This window comes from Podarcis erhardii (assembly GCF_964252035.2).
Source record: "Podarcis erhardii genome assembly, chromosome: 13".
In the NCBI taxonomy this organism is placed as follows: Eukaryota; Metazoa; Chordata; class Lepidosauria; order Squamata; family Lacertidae; genus Podarcis; species Podarcis erhardii.
Window position 1 is genome coordinate 51364240 of NC_138502.1, and position 22204 is coordinate 51386443.

Below are 22204 nucleotides of genomic sequence, written 5' to 3' on the forward strand. Positions count from 1 at the left end.
CCGGGGTCTGTGTACGAAAGCCACAGGCGTGTTCTTGTCATTGTCTTGTTGGGCTGTGTATGTGATAAAGAGGAGCCATACAGGGGTGAAGGTATCTTCTTCTATTTGTCCCTGTGTCAGTTTCAGTTTATTGGTTAATTTTTCTAGTAGGGCTGTTTCCCATACTATTTGGTCCATTCTTACTCCTGACAGGTCTCTCCAGTATCTGACTATGATGTTTCTGGCTGCTGAGAATAGTGGGTTATGAGTTCTTTGTGATATGAGTGAGCATTATTCTCTTGGAATATGTTTAGTAGGGCCAGTTCTGGCGTGGTTTCTAATACTTGCTTAGTTATTTGACATATTGCTTGTAATAATAATAATAATAATAATAATAATAATAATAATAATAATAATATAAATTTATTATTTATACCCCGCCCATCTGGCTAGGCCTCCCCAGCCACTCTGGGAGACTTCCAAAAAAACATTAAAATACAGTAATCCATCAAACATTAAAAGCTTCCATAAACAAGGCTGCCTTCAGATGTCTTCTAAAAGTCCAGTAGTAGTTGTTCTCTTTGACATCGGTGGAAGGGTGTTCCACAGGGCGGGTGCCACTACCGAGAAGGCCCTCTGCCTGGTTCCCTGTAACTTGGCTTCTCACATGGCTGTTGTCCAGAATAGTTGGGTTTGGGGGCACTCCCACCACATGTGGAGGTATGTGCCTGTGGGGGTGCACCCTCTCCAGCATTTTGATGAGGTTCCTGGGCGTATTAGCACTAATTTCCTTGGTGTTAGTTACCACCTGTAGGTGAGTTTCAGAGTGAGTTCTCTCCTTCTCGTTGATATGGATTTAAAGGAGGGTTTAGACCACATTCTGGTCCACTGAGTGGAGTTAATCTCATAGCCTATGTCATCTTCCCATTTTTTTTTTATTATGTCTAGGGGGTTCGTGGGGTTTTGGAGTAATATTTTGTATATTGCGGATACCATCCCTTTGCCGTGTCCCTTTGTTGTTAGGAGGTTTTCAAAGGTTGTCAGGGGCCCAGTTGCTGTTGATTTTACTACTGGGTTGTTTAAGAGGGCATGTAATTGGTGGAGTGTTAACCAGGGCAATTGGGTGTCCTCTAGTTTGTCTTGTATTTCTTGTGTTGACAAGGGTTTGTTATTTTTATAGAAGTCTGTTAGGCAATATAGGCCTTTGGTTTGCCAGGTTTTTATTTGGAGGTTTTGTGTTGCGTGATGGAATAGTGGGTGGTGTGCCAGGGGAATTAGTGGGGATGGTGTTGGGGACAGTTTGCCTATTTCTGTTTTCCATGCTTTGAGCATGGTCTCTGTGTGTGTACCTGGTGAGTGTTGTTTGGAAGGAATGGGTATGCTGTGGTGCAGGTATTTTCCATTGTGTCCCTCTCTAGGTGTATCCATTATTTTGTCTCATCTTCTAGTATATAGGGGATTATGTGGCATATTTGGTTGGCAATGTAATATGCTTCTATGTTGGGGATTCCCCATCCTCCCTCTGAGGAGGGGAGGTGCAGATATTTGGGGCTTATTCTTGGCTTTTTGTGTGAGAAGATAAATAAGTGTAGTTTTTTCTGCCATTTTCAGAGTTGGGTTGGGGGATCCAGATTGGGAGGGTTTGGAATAGGTAGGCTAGTTTTGGGAGGGTGATCATTTTGATCATGGTTATTTTGTCTGAGAGAGTGAAGTTCGTGTTGTTCCATCTCCTTAGGTCTTTGTTAATTTGCCCCCACAAGGTGTTGCAGTTGTTCTCTAGAGCTTCCACTTTGGAGGTTAGATCGTTGATTAATATCTGCAGGGGAGCCGCTGTGGCCTTCAATATTTCCGCTAATCTCATTTCCATTTCCCTCAGATCTCGTTTCGTTGTTGGGTGGTCATCATCTTGAAGGGGTGCTGTGGTCTCAGCGCTGTTTGCCATCTCCCTGGTTGGTGTCATCTCGCTCTCCCATATGGTTTTGGTTTGGTGTCTGCTTGGCGTCCTTTTGGAGTGGGGTGTGTTACGGTTGGGAGTTGTGCTGATGATGGTTCCTGGGTGTTCTTGGGTTGCTGAGCTGGACAGGCATTGTTGACTGATGGCTTTTACAGAGTGTTGGAATTAGGCGGTCATTTTTCTTGCATCTGGGCTGTGTTTTAAGGGGTTTTCCTAGATGCCTCAGTGGCATTATTGAAGCAGGGAATAGACAAGTAGACAAGTGGACTAACATACAATCAGTTAATATAAAAGGGGTAACAGGCTGAGATGTAAGAGACCGGGGGTGGGGCCAGGGGCAAGATGAGGGGGTTATTTGTGGATATCCCTGTGATGTATATGATTTTCTCAAGGACTTTCTAATTATTAGCACCCGCCAAATTCACAAATGATAAACTGATCATCTGTTCCGGGAGGAAGGAAGAAGGGAAGGGGGAACAGGAGAAGTTATGTGCTATGTTTATAATTTGCTGAAAACCAATAAAACTTAACACACCGATACAGTATGGATGTGACCTGGTACTGTACATACCAACCTGTCTTCAGTACAGAATTGAATGAAGGATTATTAGATGTTGGGGGGGGGGGAGTCCTGGATCTGCAGTTGTTGACATGGGAATTATTTATTACTTTTTTGTAAATTATCTTTATTGAGTTTTCTTACACTTGGAAAATTGAACCCCGTCACACATTGAGTAGCTGTGCAAGCAATTATAAATCATAATAACTGATTCCACAATATAACCATAGGGCTGTGAGTTTGTAGAGGAGCCTACCTTTTAGCAACAGGCTGTGGAAAGTGAACCGTTTCTATTCCTGGAAAAGTGGACGGGCACATGTTTTAAGTGTTGCGCTGTTAAGGTTTGTGTAGTTTGCTGCCTTCCCAGCTGTGTGATGTCATTTAGCCCAAAGTCAAACATTATGAAGTCAGCAGTGAGGTCAGTGCACTCTCAGTGGGAGGTGACCCTTCCAGTGCCTTTGATTTCCATTTCATTTCTGTGGGACACAGCAAAGTAATTGCGATATTGGAGGGAAAAGGAAGAAGGGCACAACGGAGAGAAAAGCGACCCAAGAGAACATAGCAGAAGAGAATGATATAACCAAAGCTCCGATAGATATCTTAAAGTGGCATTTTGTGATTAACTTGTGGAGCTCAGTGAAAAATACCGCCTGTCTGTGTTTGAGGAAGGGAATCTCTCTAAATAAAAGTGAAGGAAATTAGTATTTCTAATTTCTAAATTCTATTAGTATGGCTGGGGATCAGAGGACTGGCGGTTCTCGTCTTTGCCATAAAGTGGTAAGAAGCACAGTTAAAAGTGCTACTTTTCCTGTAGGCCCTTTTTATTATGAAGGTAACTGTAGAGATTTTCAAAAGAGCAAGTGGTTTATAAAAGCTTGTAAGTAAAAACAAATATATTCCTCAATCTAATTTTGAAAGATCTTAGTTTTTATTAATGCAAAATAACTGCCATGCAGGTCAAGGTGCCCAAAGTGTCGCACTCCTTCATTTTGAAAAATACCAGTATTACCAAGTTACGAGGAAACAGCAAGGTTTGCAGGACTAGGTGGGGTGTAAAGATTGAGGAGGTTTTTTTAATAGGTCACAAAATGTCCTGACCCTAACACCTTAAGTTCTTCAGGTAAGTCCCTTGTCAGTTGGTTGCCATGACGACTGCTCCAGTTTTCACAGCTCCAACATTCCAAAAAGAGGCAGACACGGCCCTTCCGGACCAGATGGAGGTCTTCCAGCCACAGGTTGTTTTTATTCCACATTCAGTAAATTTTGGATACCTGGGGAGAGGAAGATTAGCTGTAGATGTAGTATATAGGAGTTGCCTGGTACTAATACAGCTGGTGGGAGGATGAATTATGTCTAGAGACTTTTTTGGATCATTATTTGACACCTGCATTTCTTTCAGTGCACTTAGAACATCATACATGTATAGAGGTTTATTATCATGTATCACTAACAGATGCCTCCAGTCCCAGAGTTAAAAGTACATAAAGTGTCAAAGAAAATAAAGGTTTTATTCATTCAGGAGGCACAAACTGTTACACGCTTCCAAATGCTCATTAAATTAAAATTCACTTAATGGAAGGCAAGGAATTAGTACCGAAGCCTTGCTATAGTCGCTGCAGATTCAGATATCCAAACAGGTGGACCTGCATATAGTAATTGTAAACAAATACAGTAAGCAGCCTTAAACCAGCCTTACTTGTTTTGTGCTTTGCTGGTCTGCCAGAAGCGATGGTGTCAGGGAGGGAAGGAGGGGAAAGAGATTGGACAAATAAGAGCATTTATTCCTTCCTTGGTTGCCTTTTGCAAGGTTTCAGAGGATTTTCCAAGGTCTGCTCACCAGACAAATTTCCAGTCCATGTGTTGTCACCAGATATTCCTGATATGTTACTGTGAAGCCAATATGATCGTCCTATAAACCTCGTTTTATTAAAGTGAACAGCTTTAAGAATCATTTTAGCTGAAAAGTAATACCCCAATATTGTTACGGGGCTGATCCTGGATGAAACCTGCAGGAATTGGGAGGGGTCATAGCTCAGTGGTGGAGCAAGTGCTTTCCATGCAGAAGGTTCCAGGTCCAAACCATAGCTGTCAATTTTTCCCTTTTCTTGCGAGGAATCCTATTCGGAATAAGGGAATTTCCCTTAAAAAAGGGGAAATGTTGACAGCTATGGTCCAACCCATAGTATCTCCAGGCAGAGGCTGGGAAAGATTCCTGCCTGAAATACTGCTGAGCTGCTGAGTAAGGTGATCCAAGGGTGTGGCTGGGTAGAAGACAGCTTCCTATGTCCCTGAACCTCTTTTGGGGCAGCTACCTGTTGACAGGATGTGAATCACAAATGTTTAAGTGGCCCTGTTAATACTGCAGTTCACAACCTGTGTACACCGAGGTAGTTCTATTAACTATAATACAACCACTCTAGAATACAGTGGTGCCTCGCAAGACGAAAAGAATCCGTTCCGCGAGTCTCTTCGTCTAGCGTTTTTTTCGTCTTGCGAAGCAACCCTATTAGCGGCTTAGGAAAAGGGGGGGGGAGTGAAAAAAAATCGCAAGACTCGCAAGACGTTTTCGTCTTGCAAAGCAAGCCCATAGGGAAATTCGTCTTGCGAAGCGCCTCAAAAACGGTAAACCCTTTCGTCTAGCGGGTTTTTCGTCTTGCAAGGCATTCGTCTTGCGGGGCACCACTGTAATATGAATTATGGGTTTCACCTGAAGATTCCAAACATTTCTCAGAGTTACTTAGGTTGGAACCCTAACTATGTAAGTCCTATTGAATTCAATGGGGCTCACTCATAAATAAGTGGGGTTGGAAAATTGAGATGGTCATAGTCCCTCAGCAGAATTAATAGGACTGAGGCTGTGATCCCATTCGCAATTACTGCGAAGCGCTGGACTGCAAATCATGCCATGGCACAAATCCTTAGCAAATACTTGCAGAAGTCAGCAATGTATATTATTTTAAAGAACGCCAAAACAAATATTTAAAATGGTTAAAGGCTTTAAGGCCCCACAGCTCACCTGTCGTTGCTTGAGTGGAAAACTGGTAAGGAAAACACAGTCAGACTTGCTTCTGTGCCTTTAACAAAAGCTTGATCTTGGGGGGAAATCAGGTAAAAGTCTTCACATATCTTCTAATATCTGCATAGCATGCTGTTGTTAAAGAAGTACAGCCTGGTAAAAACAAAAGAAAAAGCTAGCAGGTCTCCCTGCCTCCAGTCGTAGGTCTCCTGCTTGGAGAAGTTCATTCTGAAAATCTTGTGTCAACTAATGTTTGTCTGATTTCGTATCAGAGAAGCACTCAGTAACCACACCTTGGTGAGGTGGGTATTTTCTGCTGTTTTGTATTAGGCAGTTCATCTATGGTGGTGGCGGCTGGCTTTTGGTTGCTCAGAAATCTTATTAAAAGTTTGTTTTTCTGACCATTACCTCTAATAGGAAATTGGTGGGTTTCTGTCATAATCCTGACAAACCAAAGTTTTGCAGGTAGATGACAGCTGCTTGAACCACTTCCTCTGTAGGACCCAGGAGAACCACTGCCTTGCCAAGAAGTGGAGTGGAAACGGTTTCCATAGCTACAAAGGGAGTTGCTCTGTTAAAAAGAAACTAAGCAAGTCTTTCTAAAAGTTGTGAAAGGCCATGCTGACAGAGACAGATCCTTTAAATGCCCAACTTTCAGGTAATAAATACTACATGATATTTTGACCCACAGGGGGAAAGATCCCACCGGAGTTGCAGAGCTCATCCAAACCTCTTTCTGCACGGCCCTGGGAAGCGAGGGAGCAGCGGCCTGGCCAGGAGAACATGCTGAACATCGCAGACGTAAGTCAAAAAAAAGAAATTATCCTGAACTTTGGGCTTTTCACTGAATTACTGGCACTGTATACTGAGGGCTCTCTTAGGACAGAAGCAGAAGAATTAGCATTGTACCATTTCTGAAAGTAAGCAAGTGAGATGGAAGGCAGAAATTTGGGGAAATTCTGCTTTACTTCATCAACAAATATGTTTCACTCAGTAGCTGCTCACTTATAAGCTTTATAAACTGCTCACTTATAAACTTAGTTGCTCTGAAACATTACCATCTGTTTGTGGGCAGATACTGACATTTCCCAGCTTTTCCGTATATTTCAACCATCAAGGAATACTCTCACATCAACTTGCTTGCTAGGAAACAGAAGCTGCACATTTACAGAGGATTCTGGGAACAGATATACTAGGAGGGGTTAATATGCTGAAATAGCTGCCTTTTCAGTTACGTACATTTTGTTTTTAATTTGTGAGCTTCCATCACAAATATCTGAGGAGCACCTGCACTTTCCTTAATGGTTTACCATGCTAAACTGCAGATAACCTTTCTGCCATATCAAGTTACTAGCAAAGGTTATGCATCTGACGCCAGGATACTTTTAAAGGTAAGAAGGTGCCTATTGGTAAGATTCCACAAAGAACTAGAGAAAATTCTCCCAAAACTCCCAGGGTTTTCTTTTCCTTTCATTCTCTCAACAGTGAAAAAATCCCTTTTCTGGAAAATAACACCTTCCCTCCAGAAAGACGAGTTCCCAGGGCAGCTTACAGAGTCAGAATACAATAAGTATGCAACAAAACGTACAAAAAGTAGACTAGAAAAATAGCACAGAAAGCTTCAGAAAAGGTACAAACAAGCTAAGATACAAAGGGCTGTGGAAATAAAAGTGTGTTTGAAAAGCAAGTCGGTGTCAGGCAAACCTCCAGAACAGAGGTGCAGGATTACGTTTCAGTTTTTAAAAGCAATTAGTGAGTGTTGCAGTCGCTGTAGTTAAGAAACAAAAATGAAGTGCCTTGGAGAGCGGACTTCGTATTGAAACTGTCATTCAAGAGGACAAAACACTTCCTTGCATTTGGCTGTAGCAACAATCAATAACTTCCTCCATGCTCTTAAGAGAAAGACATAAGCTAAATGATCATCATATTTGACTACTTTTATGAGTTTGAAAGAGCTCTTAATTGGGGCAGAGCTGATGGCTTAATCTTCCCATAACTGAGGAATGTATGACTGACTCTTTCTAAGATTCTATAGTGTTCTCATCTCTTGTGATCATAATAACTCTGGATCTTTTTTTGGGGGGGGGGGATAAATCATGCATCATCAGCACTTGTGCAACTGCCTGCCAGATTCTTGTATACGGAAACTGAAATGGCATCTTGGGGTGGAAGTGGAGTTGCGTGTTGGACTCCCTAAAATGCCTGGTGCTTATTGCACACTAACAGTCATCTGCCAAGTTCCAGTTAAAACACTTTACTCAGAACTGGCCTGTTACCTGTTTCAGTGCTGACCACAGTCCAAGTATTTCACCTTTCCTGATGTTTAACCATGCTGTGAGGGCATTTTCCACCTCTGAACACTGCATGTTTGGGCACTGCTACGTGGTGTCAGTTAATGTGAGGCATCAAGACTACAGTGGTACCTCTGGTTAAGAACTTAATTCATTCCAGATGTCCGTTCTTAACCTGAAACTGTTCTCAACCTGAGGTACCACTTTAGCTAATGGGGCCTCCCGCTGTCACTGTGCTGCCGCCGCACGGTTTCTGTTCTCATCCTGAAGCAAAGTTCTTAACCTGAGGTACTATTTCTGGGTTTGTGGAGTCTGTAACCTGAAGCATCTGTAACCCGAGGTACCACTGTATTAAAAACTATTCTTTCTTTAAAATCTGATCCTGTGGTCGACATAATTTCATTTGCCAAGGATGAAGGGAAATTTCTGCCCCTTAAACAACTTATTAAAAATTGTTTTCAGATAGAGTCAAATGCCAGGTAGGGGTTTTTTTTTGTATTTCCTTTTTTTAACCAGACACCTTTTAAACCTATTGATAGGACAATAAGGTTCCTATTGGAAGACCAGACAAACGCTAGAACATTAGCAGTGGCAAAGTTTTTATTGGTGGTTGCAAGAACCAATGATCCCTATCTTTTGAACAAAATGCTTGTTTAACCTGGAGGTAGGCTGTCTGAATTGTGCATTGCTTTGTAACGATTTGTTGGGCCTCTGGACCGTAATAAAGATTGATTTGATTTGATAAATGCTAACCAGAGTGTGAGAGAAAGAGGTGAGAGGCAGGGGGCTTGTGAGATCAACACTTGTCCGTGTGTAGTGCTCAGTCATAGTTTAACATTGTGTGTGAACCAGCCCAGTGACTATTAGGGAGGTTTTCGGTATTTCACTTGGAGTGTTGAGACCCACAGTCTGGTTGGGGGAAGCTTTGATGACAATTAGAACTCTCTTCTGTCACAAGAGATGACAGAAACCATAGTGGTATTAAAGCATGCATTTTATGGAGAAGAAGTTTTAACTTCTGCATTTTCATCTCCGTGTAACACGTGATAACTGTCTTGTAAAAGTTCACGCAGCTCACCACTAGAAGTCACTAGCTCGCACAATTTACAGTTGTATGAATAGATCTCTTCTGCATTTTTGCAAGTGCTTTTCTGAAAGCTGGAACAATACCAGTATCACAGGGATTATTTAATATGAGAACAATCTATTATTTTTACATACTTGATTACCAAACTGGGTTGTACAAAAATTACTTTTCATTAAAGTTTTCTTTAACATTTTCACAATAAGATAAAAGACACACCAACCCACACAAAGAATATTGAAAAAGGAAAAGGAAGGAAGATACAAGATTCTCTCTCACAAGTATATTCCAACTTTTGTCCCATACAGAAAAAGATGTGTGTCCCCAGCTCTCACCTGGGAGCATCTGTTTCTTCTCCCACCCTAATTACAACAGATGTAATTAGCCATCTGAATATTCCTAGTAAATTACTGTGGTATAACACTATAATTAAGCATTCAATGGAACTCTTCTTTTCTAATATCATATATGTATATGGACTACAATACATCTGAGACATCAATCATAATCTATCACACATGACCTGAGATATAAGGGAATTTTGTTGGTAGGAAGTTACTTTATTTTATTTTCATTCCAGACCCTCCCAAGTGTCTCTATTTTCCAGGGATGTCCCAGATTTAGAGAAGCCATTTAGAAGTTTCTAATTTGATCCAGAATGTCCCACTTTTCCTTAAAGGTAAAGGTACCCCTGCCCGTACGGGCCAGTCGTGTCTGACTCTGGGGTTGGTGCGCCCATCTCACTTAAGAGGCCGGGGGCCAGCGCTGTCCGGAGACACTTCCGGGTCACGTGGCCAGCGTGACGAAGCTGCTCTGGCGAGCCAGCACCAGCGCAGCACACGGAAACGCCGTTTACCTTCCCGCTATAAAGCAGTACCTATTTATCTACTGGCACTTAGGGGTGCTTTCGAACTGCTAGGTGGGCAGGAGCTGGGACCGAAAGACGGGAGCTCACCCCGCCATGGGGATTCGAACCGCCGACCATGCGATCGGCAAGTCCTAGGCGCTGAGGTTTTACCCACAGCGCCACCCGCATCCCATATTTTTCCTTAGGATGTCCCTATTTTTATTGGAGAAATGTTGGAGGGAATGGAGTTCTCCAACCTCTGAGCTGTCTGAAGGCAATCCTGTATAGGGATTTTTAAAAAAATAATTAATGTTATTTTTTTTATATATATATATGTTGGAAGCTGCCCAGAGTGGCTGGGACAACCCAGTAAGATGTGTGGGGTATAAATAGTAAAATTATCATTATGAGATGGAATGTCCCTATGCTCATTAAAGAAATGTTGGATGTGCTTCTTGTTCTCTTCTTTGTATTAAAAAGGGGGCAATCAATCTATGAGAATAATAGCTGATAATCAGGTAATGTTGTGTATTGTAAACAAGAGGAAAGACAATGAATGTATGTTTGGGCAATGCTTTAAATAAGAGATTTTTTGAAAACCAAAAAGTAAAAGAGAAAACCCACCATACCACCAGGGGGACATTTGCTGCATTCTTGACTGCAGGTTCGTTATGGTGAGAGAAATCGGCTTTTGAAGACATAGTGCAGGATTCAATCAGCGTAGGGAGAGGAGTGTTGCAAATGCTTGTTCTTTATTGTGCAGTAATTGCATCGGAGACGCATCTCTTGTGCCGTGGGGAGACTTCCAGCAAATGGGAATAACGTCATGTCTTATTGAACACAGAACAATGTAGGTATAGGTTTTAAAAGCACTGATGAGTCCTTTGGTCACTTCCTTGCATTATGCACCCAAAAAAATCTTTGTTCCCTAGAGCTACCTAGGCATGCTTTCTCATAGATTGTCTAATGCCATTATGTAAACGGGAGAGAGCGACTCTCAAAGGCTTGCTGGTGTTCATTGATGAATGGTGGCAGGAAAATGTAGGACTAAGAACGAGGCTAAGAATCCTGCGCTGCTTGTTTAAAACAGGCTTGGGTTGCATGAGATGCAAGGCTCTTTACTACACTTCTCAAAAATGTTTGATCATGTTCTGAAAAAAGCATTTGGTTACCATTTTTGTAGTAGCATGCACAAGGAAAAATATATTTATTGCAGGAGAGCAGAGTTAGTCCGTGTGGTGCCTTCCAGAAATTGCAGGACTACATTGCCCATCATCCATGACTATGATTGGCCATGCAGGATGATGGGAGTTGTAGTCCACATCTGGAGGGCATACACTGGCTGTCCCTGCAGGAGATAATTCAATGATTTATGTAACGTTTCAAATATCTTGTGACGGTGAGTGAATTTCTTTGACAATTCTTGATGAAAAATGTGCTGCCTTTATGGAGTTAGCACAGGAGTGAGAGAGACTAGGGAGGAACAAAGCAGCTGCAGGTTCCCTTCTGGAAGCCTGTCCCCGTAAGTCCTAGTTCACCCTACCAAGACATGTGAACCAGGCCTCTAGGTCAACTTCCTGGGCCATCTCTAAATTCAATAACTTCACCAGGGTTAGCTGGAAAAGAGGCATCAGAAAACCATCCAGATTCATTAGCCTCTAGGGGTGGACCATCCTAACCAGAGACACCACCCTGCACCTAAGATTGTGGGGCCCTGGAGTGCGTTTCACTTGTGTGACGTTACGCACACACACCGTCATGTGCCCGATGTGCATGTGTGACATCATGCATGCGACGTCACATCATCGGGAGGAAGCCGATGGCAGAGCCCAGTCCTTTCTCATGCTTAAGAGGAGTCACCCACTGAATTGGGCCACCCTTGGCTCCATGCTTGGCCTTCTCCATGCCCTCAGCATTGAGGGGGCCCAGCCCCCTGCCAGCCGATATTGAGGGGGCCGAAAACACTTCCACCTCTAGCACGTGGCACACCTAATCCTAACTGAACTTCCACAGCCGGATATGACCTAAACCTAATCAGGAAGTAAATCTGATCAGGAGAAGGGCAGAGTTGACCTTCAATTAATGTGTGACTTGAGATGAGTAATGTGCAAACCACAATGAAACTTTTTATTCCGTAGTCTTGAATTTATATTCTTACACTCGTCTTGGGAAGGAGCACTGCTTAGCTCTATTTTGCCATCTGCTTTAGGAAAGCAGATTTTTTTTCCCTTTCTGGATTATCAAAACCACAAGGAAATAATTAACTTTTAATTGCCATATCTCAAAAGCTTTGCATTTACTAGAGATTTGAAAGCTTGACAAATGATGCGCCTTTTGCCCTAAGGGTACCTGCCACATCAATAAGAGCATTTTGTGTGTCTCTTGGTGCAAGTGATTTATTTCTTAAAATTTGTATACCACTTGGTTAGAATCATAGAATCATAGAGTTGGAAGAGACCACAAGGGCCATCGAGTCCAACCCCCTGCCAAGCAGGAAACACCATCAGAGCACTCCTGACATATGGTTGTCAAGCCTCTGCTTAAAGACCTCCAAAGAAGGAGACTCCACCACACTCCTTGGCAGCAAATTCCACTGTCAAACAGCTCTTACTGTCAGGAAGTTCTTCCTAATGTTTAGGTGGAATCTTTTTTCTTGTAGTTTGGAACCATTGCTCCGTGTCCGCTTCTCTGGAGCAGCAGAAAACAACCTTTCTCCCTCCTCTATGTGACATCCTTTTATAGCTTTGAACATGGCTATCATATCACCCCTTAACCTCCTCTTCTCCAGGCTAAACATGCCCAGCTCCCTTAGCCATTCTTCATAAGGCATCGTTTCCAGGCCTTTGACCATTTTGGTTGCCCTCCTCTGGACACGTTCCAGTTTGTCAGTGTCCTTCTTGAACTGTGGTGCCCAGAACTGGACACAGTACTCCAGGTGAGGTCTGACCAGAGCAGAATACAGTGGCACTATTACTTCCCTTGATCTAGATGCTATACTCCTATTGATGCAGCCCAGAATTGCATTGGCTTTTTTAGCTGCCGCGTCACACTGTTGGCTCATGTCAAGTTTGTGGTCAACCAAGACTCCTAGATCCTTTTCACATGTACTGCTCTCAAGCCAGGTGTTACCCATCTTGTATTTGTGTGGTTGTGTAGGGAAACCTCAAAGCAGTGGTGGGACGTGGGTGGGTGATGTAACATTCTTGCAGAATTGTGAACGAGCAAGATGCAGTGTCTGAGACCTGTTTCCCGTCCCACAGTGTGCCCTGTGTGTCGCTGTTGTTTCTTTCTTTCTCGGCCTAGAAAGCACACTGGCTATTTTTAACAGGTGGTTCTGGGTTCTGTCTTGCAGATGACCTGCTATGACAAGAAGCTGAGGCAGACAAGTCCTGAGCAGCTGAATGACCACATGGTGGTTCCACTGCACTCCAGAGTGAACGGCTGGTCTTTACCACTCCACTCGTTCCAGCTGATCACCCTGGTGCTTTATTCATACTTGGCCATAGTGGGCTTTGGTATCTACATTCCTCTTCTCCCAGATGAATGGAAATTGGTCGCCTATGCTGTATCCTTCCCCCTTCCGTTTAAAATCCTGTGGTAAAACTAACAGTGCACATGAACTGCATATGCCATGCGTGGCGAGAGGAATAACCAGTGATTTGCCTAGGCCGCAATTCTGGATCCAGTTACTTCTGAGTAAGCTCCATTTAACGCAAGGAGACTTAGGCTGCCATTCTCAGCAAGCTTACTCCAAAGTAACTCCCTCTGGAATCAGAGGCACTTACTGCCAGGTAAGTAGGGTTACAATTGCAGCCTGCATAGGATTGCACTCTCACTCTCTCATTGTATTCTGAAAACAGAGGCAAGTTGTGAGTTGTTTTGAAATGTGACTGATCTTTTTTGCTATCCAGACCACATGTTGGGGGCGAGCAGGGCTGTTCTGTTTTCACTCTCTTCTCCACCTCTACCTTTTCCACTTCCCCCTTCCTTCTCTCCTTCTGGGTTTCCCACCCTCATGAAATTAGGCCAAGCTCACGGGCCACGTTTTGCCCACCCTTTTCAAGCACAGAACCAGGACATAAATTAGGTGGTTTATGTCCTTAAGGGAAATATCAAAATGTTCATCTCTCAAGCTACTAAACATTTTCATGGGCAACTAATGTCGGCAAACCTGCAGTGAACAGCAACGTTCAGTAGTATTATTACAGCAATATTACAACCAATGGGCCTTTCCCCCAGTTAAGTGTGTGCACAGGATTGCAGCCTTATTTGAAACTTGTGGTTTTTTGTCTTTCAGAGGAGTAGGGTCTTGTATGGACTGAACTTTTGGGGGGACCAAAATGTATTATCCCTCTGTTTATACTTTTAAAATTTGATTGTGATCATTCAATAATATATTTTAAACCAACAGTCCTTTGTAGTGTGCTTAGTGTTGTGTAATGTGGCTCGGCTGCTTCATTTAGCTGCTCTTTTTAAAAGACTCAGTAAAGTTTTTCCCCTCTTCCTCTGTACAGGATGGGGAGTCCAGGGGTCAAGAAGGACACTAACATTGTGAATAGGAAACTCATAAATCCTGTAATTGATACACTGTTTGTGTGCCAAACACATGATTGTTGCTAGGAAGACTTAAGGGTGCCCTCAATTATTCTTGCACATGATGATCCAGTTTAAAGTGAGAATATAATTGTCAAGTTAGAACAAGTGTTCACGTATGGGTGCCAGATGCAGTTTTTGGCCCTTATGCTTCATTTGAGCATCAACTAGAAAAACAATTATTTTAGTAATAAAACTTTAAATCACAAATGAGAAATGAGAACCATTTCCCTGAACTTTAAATATCCTGTTCAAACAGATTTAAACATGACTGCCAGTTGATTTAATGGATTGATTAGTGAATTATAGAGCCATAAGATTGTAGCAATGGAAGGGATCCAAGGGTCATCTAGTCCAACTCCATGAAATGCAGGAATCTCAACTAAAGTACCCGTTACAGATGGCCATCCAGCCTCTGCTTAGAAACCTCCAAATTGCTTGAAGATGAAGTTGTTGTAATGCTTTCTTATAGATGATCTGCTTCTAGGATTGGCATCTTGTTGATTTTGTTTGATCAGGGTGCTCACCTGATGTTGGAATAAAACTTCCATCATCTCTGACTGTCAGCCAAGCTAGCTGGGGCTGATGGCCATATAGAAAGGAATTAAAACATTTGGTGATAGTTGGCTGTTATTGTATGAGTGGGAGCACTTTTAGATCTGTGGGTTCAAGAAGCTCAAAGATAATGGGTAGATTTTTTTTTCATATCATGCATGGCTATTGAAGGACCTTGTCTTTCCTTTGTAAAAATGTTCATATATGGAACTAGTAAACTTTTAAATAAAAACAACTATAGTACATAAACAGGAATTTTCCTGTTCTGGGGAGGGTAAGGAGGGAATCTGAGATTGTTCGGGATTGCCTTTCCTACAAGCAAGGGAGTCTCAAGACGTGTTGTCCAGGTGTGCTACCTTCTCAGAATAAATTATTGTACTGCTTTGATGTCTTCAAGACACTCAGTTCTATTTGTATAGAACTGTGGTGCATGGGAAATTCCTTTTCCTGACATCACTGGCAGAGGAAGAGGGGGGTGGGGGGGAGCGCATCGCCCCCGGCAGCGCGATCCTGGTGGGGTTCCATCGCGGCTGCGCCCCCCTGCCTGCGCTGGGCGCCCCACCCCAAAAATGCACACCCCACCCCCAGGACAGGCGCCAGCCCCGCCCCGCCTGCTTTCCGCCCCCAGTGCCGGAGCATGAAGCTCTGCCACTGCCTGACATGTCCTGGTTTTCAGGTGTAAAAATGGTGTCAAGGGGGAATTTTGCTGAATCTGCAAAATGTCAGGGAAATGTCAGGTCTCCCCAAAGAAAGCTCAACGGCTTTGTGGGTGTCAGGAATTTTACTTTTTGAAATATGGCAAAAATGGTGACGGTGCAATACTGAATCTATGACAATCAGACAGAAACTAGTATTTTGCTCTTCCGGAGTCTTGCAAACAAATCCACTAAAACCAGTAGCCTTTGTTTGTGGCATAAGAGAAAAGAATACCAGTGACAGAGCTTTCTACCTGGCCATTTGAATACTGAAGCACCTAAGCAAATCTGGTGACTTAATGTAACAAATGTAAAAAAAATAATAATCCAGACTCTTCTGTTCTCTTGTTTTTTGACTTTTCCTTAACCTCATTACAATGCAGGTGATTGGCTTAATTTTCGTGCATCACTTAATCACTCATCTTGTTGCAATCACTATCGATCCAGCAGATCAAAATATATTGAAGAAGAAAAATTACAAGAAACCAATGCCAATTTTTGACCGAAGCAAATGCAAGCATGTTATTCAGAACCAGTACTGCTATCTTTGTGAAGCTGATGTGTAAGTCACTCCCATTACAGCACAGCAAAGAAGAGACCTACTTATTTGCCCGCACTGGTTTTCCTTTGCTATTTGCCTCTTGCTGCTTAAACTGCTCCTTTGTACCAGTTTTTTGTCTCTGTGAAATTACGCATATGCGTTCTGGACCTTTGGAAGCTCACTCGATAAAATTTGCCACCTAGGCTAGTGTTTTGCACAACCATAAAGGGCCATGGCTGTCATTTTCCTGCTCATTTCACTTTCTGTTATCACAACAGTGCAAATCCATATCCTGATTTTCTGAAATATTTCCTCACAAGGCAAGCAAATGTACTGCATAAAACTAAATACGCAAGAACAATATAAATACATATAAATGTAACTTAAAACTTTGAAACACCCAATAATGCTAAAATGGCCAGGACATTTCCTGTTTAGAAATTGCTTTTGTTGTTTTATTGTACATCACCTTGAGATGATTGCATAGAAGGCTAATAATAATAATACATGAAAACCCAATATGCTTGTAAAAACATCACATAATTAAAAACAGCACCATCAATTTCAGCAGCCAAATTAAAAACATTTGAAAAAAAAATTAAATGGGATGGGATGTGGCCTGAGTTCAGATGGAGGCCCTCTGCCAAGAAAAGCCCTGCCCCTTGCCTGCCAGCTTAACTGATCCCACAGGTAGGTAGGCGTCAGTCAGGGCGATGGAAACAGATATCAAAGTGTGCAGCGAAGAGGGTGAGGGAAGGCAGGGAGGTGCTGCAGCTGCCTGGTTTCCATATATAGGAAGTGAGTCGCACCTCATTTCGGATCGGGTTGCACTCTTCCTAAAAGTTCAAGTACCTACTCTGGGCGAACTCTGGGAATTTTCTTTGTCTTTGAAGGTTCAAGGAGCCACAGTGGTTCAGAGAGCCTACAGCTTTCCCTGCTCCTGGATAAACTTCCTGGTTAGCTACTGTGATGAACTCTATGTGAGGCTATCCTTAAAGATGGTTCAGAGACTTGCTATTCATATCTGTATTTCTAATCCAGTGCCGTACTTCCACATTCCACATTAAAAAATAAATCTCTGACTTCCTGCATGGCTCTTCTGGTTGTGCATGGATGGCTCATCAGTTCCATGTCCATTTTGTAAATGCAATGTATAAATATTTAGACTTACCATAAACATGAGACAGTCTTTATTTATGTGGTCTATTTTAGTACCTGAATTCTATTGTATTCTATTTAATGTATCTCTTCTTCTCCCCAGAGGGCCAAAAACCAAACATTGTAGTACCTGCAATAAGTGTATTGCGGACTTTGACCATCACTGTAATTGGCTAAATAACTGTGTTGGAAGCCGAAACTACTGGTAAGCTAACAGCAGCTAGCTTTGGAAATATGACTGTAAAATAAAGGCCCTATTTAGGAAGGCAGAAGTGAAGAAGCCACCCCCATCTCTAGGAACACCTGTACTTTTAAACAATCTGTTTGTTTTGCATCCAAAGTATCAAAACTGAAGTGGTTTTATGCACTAAATAAGCATCCCAGAGGAACTAATCCAATTACCTAAAAGGCTAAATGTTTGCCCTGAGTAAATAACTTTGATTGCTTCCAAACTGGCACTTTTCAGAGGGAACATCATCCTTTGTTCGCACACTCTTTATGTAGCATCTAGACGACCTATTTGGCAGCTTCTGGCATTTCAATGTCTTCTGTGTTGTCCTCCTGTCTTCTCTGAGCCCTGGTTTGTATATAATTTTTTTAATGAAATGCAGTTGAAGTATAGACATGTAAGGCTCCTGTGCCTTTAATTAAATACTTACTGTTTGTTGCTTCACCACATTTTATTGCTTCTTGTTGAGCATGGCTGGGAGGGTGTGTGTGGAATTAGTGATGAATAGCCAATTAATTGCTCCTTGAATAGGCTCTCTCAATTTCTGTGCCTTTTGGTATCTGGATTCTTCTTATTCTGTTAAATAGCATATTAATGCTGTTTCTCAATAACAATGGAAGGCGGGGGTGGGGTGGAGAATTCAATTGGTCAGTAAGTCCAGGGGAACAGAAACTGAAATTAGAGTAATTAAGAAAGATTGTTTAGGGCAGGCTTCCTCAAACTCGGCCCTCCAGATTTTTATTTTTATTTTTGCCTACAACTCCCATGATCCCTAGCTAGCAGGACCAGTGGTCAGGGATGATGGGAATTGTAGTCTCAAAACACCTGGAGGGCCGAGTTAGAGGAAGCCTGGTTCAGGGGATAATTAACAAGCTTTTTATCACTCTATAGGAAAAGCAATGGAAGGAGCCGAAACTGCAAGAAATAAACTTTTAAATAGACAGATTTTTTTTTATTTTATTTTTTTTTTGCTGAATGGGACTTTTGAGTTAATATTATAAGAGGATGGCATGGGGAGGGTTATCAAGTTAAAAAAGGGACTGTATGTTTCATTTTTATTCCACTTCCAGCTCATTGTAGAAAAGCAGTGCCTGAGCAGCACTTAAGGGCTCTAGTGTGGAACTAACCCGTCCTATTTTTATGAGTTATACAAGAGTAGCCACAACAAATCCTCTCAAAAACACACTCCAAATGTGACTATATCTAAGAGCAGGCCACCTCTATTGAACTCTTTACTCCACGCCCTGAAATCTTGGCTAGTTCCCCAGCTAGAGGGAGCTACTGGGATCTGGGAGTGTTTTTGCTTTCTGCCTTCAAGGCATTGGGACATTTTTACTCCATGGCATAGAGGTGCATTAATTAGGTATTAAGAGAGCCAGCAAGATCTTAATCAACTGGACGGAACCTATTTTCAAATAAAGCCAAAGTATTGGTTTGCCTTATGAGAAATCAGTTTTAAATCTCCCCCAAGTTTTTATATGCTGGTGTTGTACTGCATTTATTATAAATGAGCTGGCTGAGGAAAAGCTCATGAAAGGCTATTCATCCCTTGTGACACAGCTCTGGGAGCTGTGTAAGTCACTAACTGCATGATAATTAATTTCTCCTCTTCTTATGCTAGCTTTCATTTTATTAATGCAAGTATTAATTGAAGGATTTTATGTTGATGAGGATAGCCCAAAGTGGTCTGATCCAAGGCCCTACACCGTGGCCACCTCCTTTGACAAGCTAAGCATTATTGCTCCAATTAATGCACACCACAGATGGAGAGCAATTGCCTCATGCTAGAAGACATTCAAAGCAGACTTTCATTCTTTGAAAGGTTGTTGCTCTCAGTTTCTTCATTTATTGGCTTTCAGGGTGTCTGGAACACAAAGTGGGGGGGGGGACTGTATAGAAGGAACAATTTCCTAGATGCCAAGATCCAAGTTTGGGATAAGTACTCCTTGGTGAAAGAAGTAAAGTAAAATATGGAAATATAGGTTGTTAGACCTTTAAAATATGCATTTTCAAATGAGTGCCAACGTTTCCTCCTTCCCCTAGCATAGAAAAAGGCGTTTGATAAGTTAAAAATGGTTTACTTACAAACTCTCCAAAAGTCAGATTAATCTGCTTTTCCATGCAGCAGCCAGAAAAAGTTGTATAGGCAGTAAAACTTAGCTTACTTGCACAGTGGTGAAGGCTCTTAAATTATTGGTATAGCAACTCAAGAGCAGCTTGTGAGAGCCATGCAGTCTGAGCTGGAGCAACCAACTAAATCTCTTGGGAACTACTCTCGGGAGGAGAACAATGGCTTGAAATCCTAGTTCCTCCCAAGGTGAGGGGGAGGGACCTAGGCTAAGCCTGGCAGCACAGTTTATTCTGTTATTAATCTCTTCATGCATTGGACAAGCATTTCAGTTATATGAGACTGGTTATCCCACAAATGCTAGGTGGTGTGAGGAGCACTGGTGGCAGCCCCTCTAGCTGTTTCTCCTGAACACCCTAACACTTCCCCTCTGTTGGCTGGCAAAGCTGTGTGTGCCCCCATGGCCTTCCCACCAGCCTCTAAGCTGGCCTGCTGCCACCAGGTGCACCAAAGGACACTGCCCTGTTGAAGTAAGAGTCTTTTCTACATGGAATGAGAGGTGCAATCTGCTACTGTGTCCAGGGTAGCAAAATAGTGTGGGCTGGCCCTCCTGTTCACAATCTGCCCTTCCAATTCCCTGTTCAGAATGATGTATGTCCAACACTGCTGGCTTTCCTCACTGATATTTGATTAAATCCTAATCTGCTCATTCCCTAGGAATCTGGGAATTTGAAAGGTGTCACAGCATCATACTTTCTCCATGGGGAGGGCCAACGGAGATGAGAAGGCAAATAGCTACTTCAGCATTTTGGGCAAACTGTGCTGCGGCAAAATTGAGGGCCAAGCTAAGATTCTTAGTGAGATCAGTCACACAGGCCAGCTGCAGAACCTTTTTCTGGAGAAGCATAGTTCTAGGGAGCAGCATCCTGAGCCAAAATAGGTGGTTTTGTATACTTCCAGCCGTGACAACTGGCCCTGTGTGCCTCCAGATAACCCTTTCTGCTTAGATATCTATCCCACAGAATCCAGGGCAGAGCATCCTGGAACATGTTCTCTTGGGAGTTGGACGTCCCTGTTCTAGGGCATTAATTTAGATGAAGCACCAGCCCAAGCTCTTGGGCCTAGCTGTTGCCCTGCTTGGACTGATAGTACAACATAAAACACACTTGCCACTTCCTGCAGCTGAATGTTTGTGGAAGAAGATTTGGTAGTCATGAGCAAGCTGTTTTTCAGGAGAGCTTGTTTTCTCATGGAGGAACCTCTGGTAGGTTTCTAAAGAATTGCAGAGTTCTCTGGAACACAGTATGAAAATCATTCCTGAGCATGGATGGGGAACCCCAGGCTTGCAGGCCTCATTAGGTCTCCCAGGGATCCTAATTTGGCCCACAAGGCTGTTTCCCCCCAGCCACAACCCTGGATGTCATGACATAAAGCTACAGCTGCAAAGGAACAAGCAGAAACCTTAGGATGGGCTCCTAGGTGTTCATCTACATGAGACCTGCATTCAGCAGCACCTCTTAAATCCATCAAGGGTTAAAATCTAATGGAGGATTCCACTTACAGATAGGTAGCCGTGTTCGTCTGCCATAGTCAAAACAAAATAAAAAAATTCCTTCCAGTAGCACCTTAAAGACCAACTAAGTTAGTTCTTGGTATGAGCTTTCGTGTGCATGCACACTTCTTCAGATACCTGGAGGATTCCACTGTTAAACTAGCCAGGCAAGTTTCTTGGTCAGTTAATGGCACTATCTTCTGTCATTAGTATAACAAGGGAGGTTGCTTTGACCTGAAGACAAATGGGTGGGCTCTCCTCCCTCACTTGGCTGGTGGTGAGAAAGATAAAAGCCAGAGTTGTGTGTGAAGCTGGCATAGAAGCAGAGAGACAGAACCATGCTTGACTTCTGTTGGAATCCAAGGCTGTGACTGGATGGGAGAAGCAGGACCTTCTCGGGTGCTAATGCTCCATTGTAGACTCAGGTTGTATATGTGTGCAAATGACCCAACTATCACAAAGTCTCTGTTGTTCCTCATTACAAGGAAACCAAACCCTGGATAAGCACTGAAACCCATGGAGTCTCACACCTCTCAGAGATTGGGGTGGCGTGAAAAAAATACAATTAAATTCATACATTCAATTTGTAATTGTACAGCCTTCCACAGATTATGGCTAACTGGAATCTTTCTGTTAACATGTTCATAGGTTTTTCTTCAATGCGATTGCTTCTGCTGCTCTTGGAATCCTTCTGCTGATTATGGTGATGATATATGTCTTCATCCAGTATTTCGTGGACCCAGAACGGCTCCGCACATCTCCCCAGTTTGAAAGTATTGTTCCACTGACTTAAAAAAACTTTTTACACCAATGTGACCTAGTAGTACTTTTTCAAGGTAGTGCCTATGGTTTCTTAAACAGAAAGGGGTGGTCATTAAGAGGGAAAACCAGCTCATGATTGGTATAGTACTGACTAGACAGGCATTTGAGCAATGTCCTTCTCTCAACCAAAATTTGTATATGCAAACGTTAGGGTTCATTTGTACAACTATTGTAATTTTGAGGGTGGCCACACAAAGTGGTATAAACATGTACTTGTTCTATAATAAAGTAAGACCCCAGTTGAGAGGACTTTCAGAAGAC

At 42.6% G+C, this 22204-nt stretch overlaps 1 protein-coding gene across 7 annotated transcripts in view; it reads left to right on the forward strand.

Moving 5' to 3' along the window:
- LOC309327760 (palmitoyltransferase ZDHHC11-like) overlaps nucleotides 1-22204 on the forward strand; it is a 31052-nt gene that overhangs the window by 3660 nt on the left and 5188 nt on the right. The window contains exons 1-7 of one of the 7 annotated variants that reach the window (XM_081837234.1): nucleotides 2556-3727; nucleotides 4300-4423; nucleotides 6200-6309; nucleotides 13083-13295; nucleotides 15957-16135; nucleotides 17376-17477; nucleotides 21770-21894. In XM_081837234.1, the coding sequence (XP_081693360.1) occupies nucleotides 6292-6309; nucleotides 13083-13295; nucleotides 15957-16135; nucleotides 17376-17477; nucleotides 21770-21894 (637 nt within the window). In that variant the 5' untranslated portion in view covers nucleotides 2556-3727; nucleotides 4300-4423; nucleotides 6200-6291. Of the gene's footprint in view, nucleotides 1-1837; nucleotides 1929-2555; nucleotides 3791-4299; nucleotides 4424-5520; nucleotides 5601-5623; nucleotides 5811-6199; nucleotides 6310-13082; nucleotides 13296-15956; nucleotides 16136-17375; nucleotides 17478-21769; nucleotides 21895-22204 lie in introns of those variants that run through there. The other 6 variants (XM_081837239.1, XM_081837235.1, XM_081837233.1 and 3 more) reach the window with 6 other exon arrangements.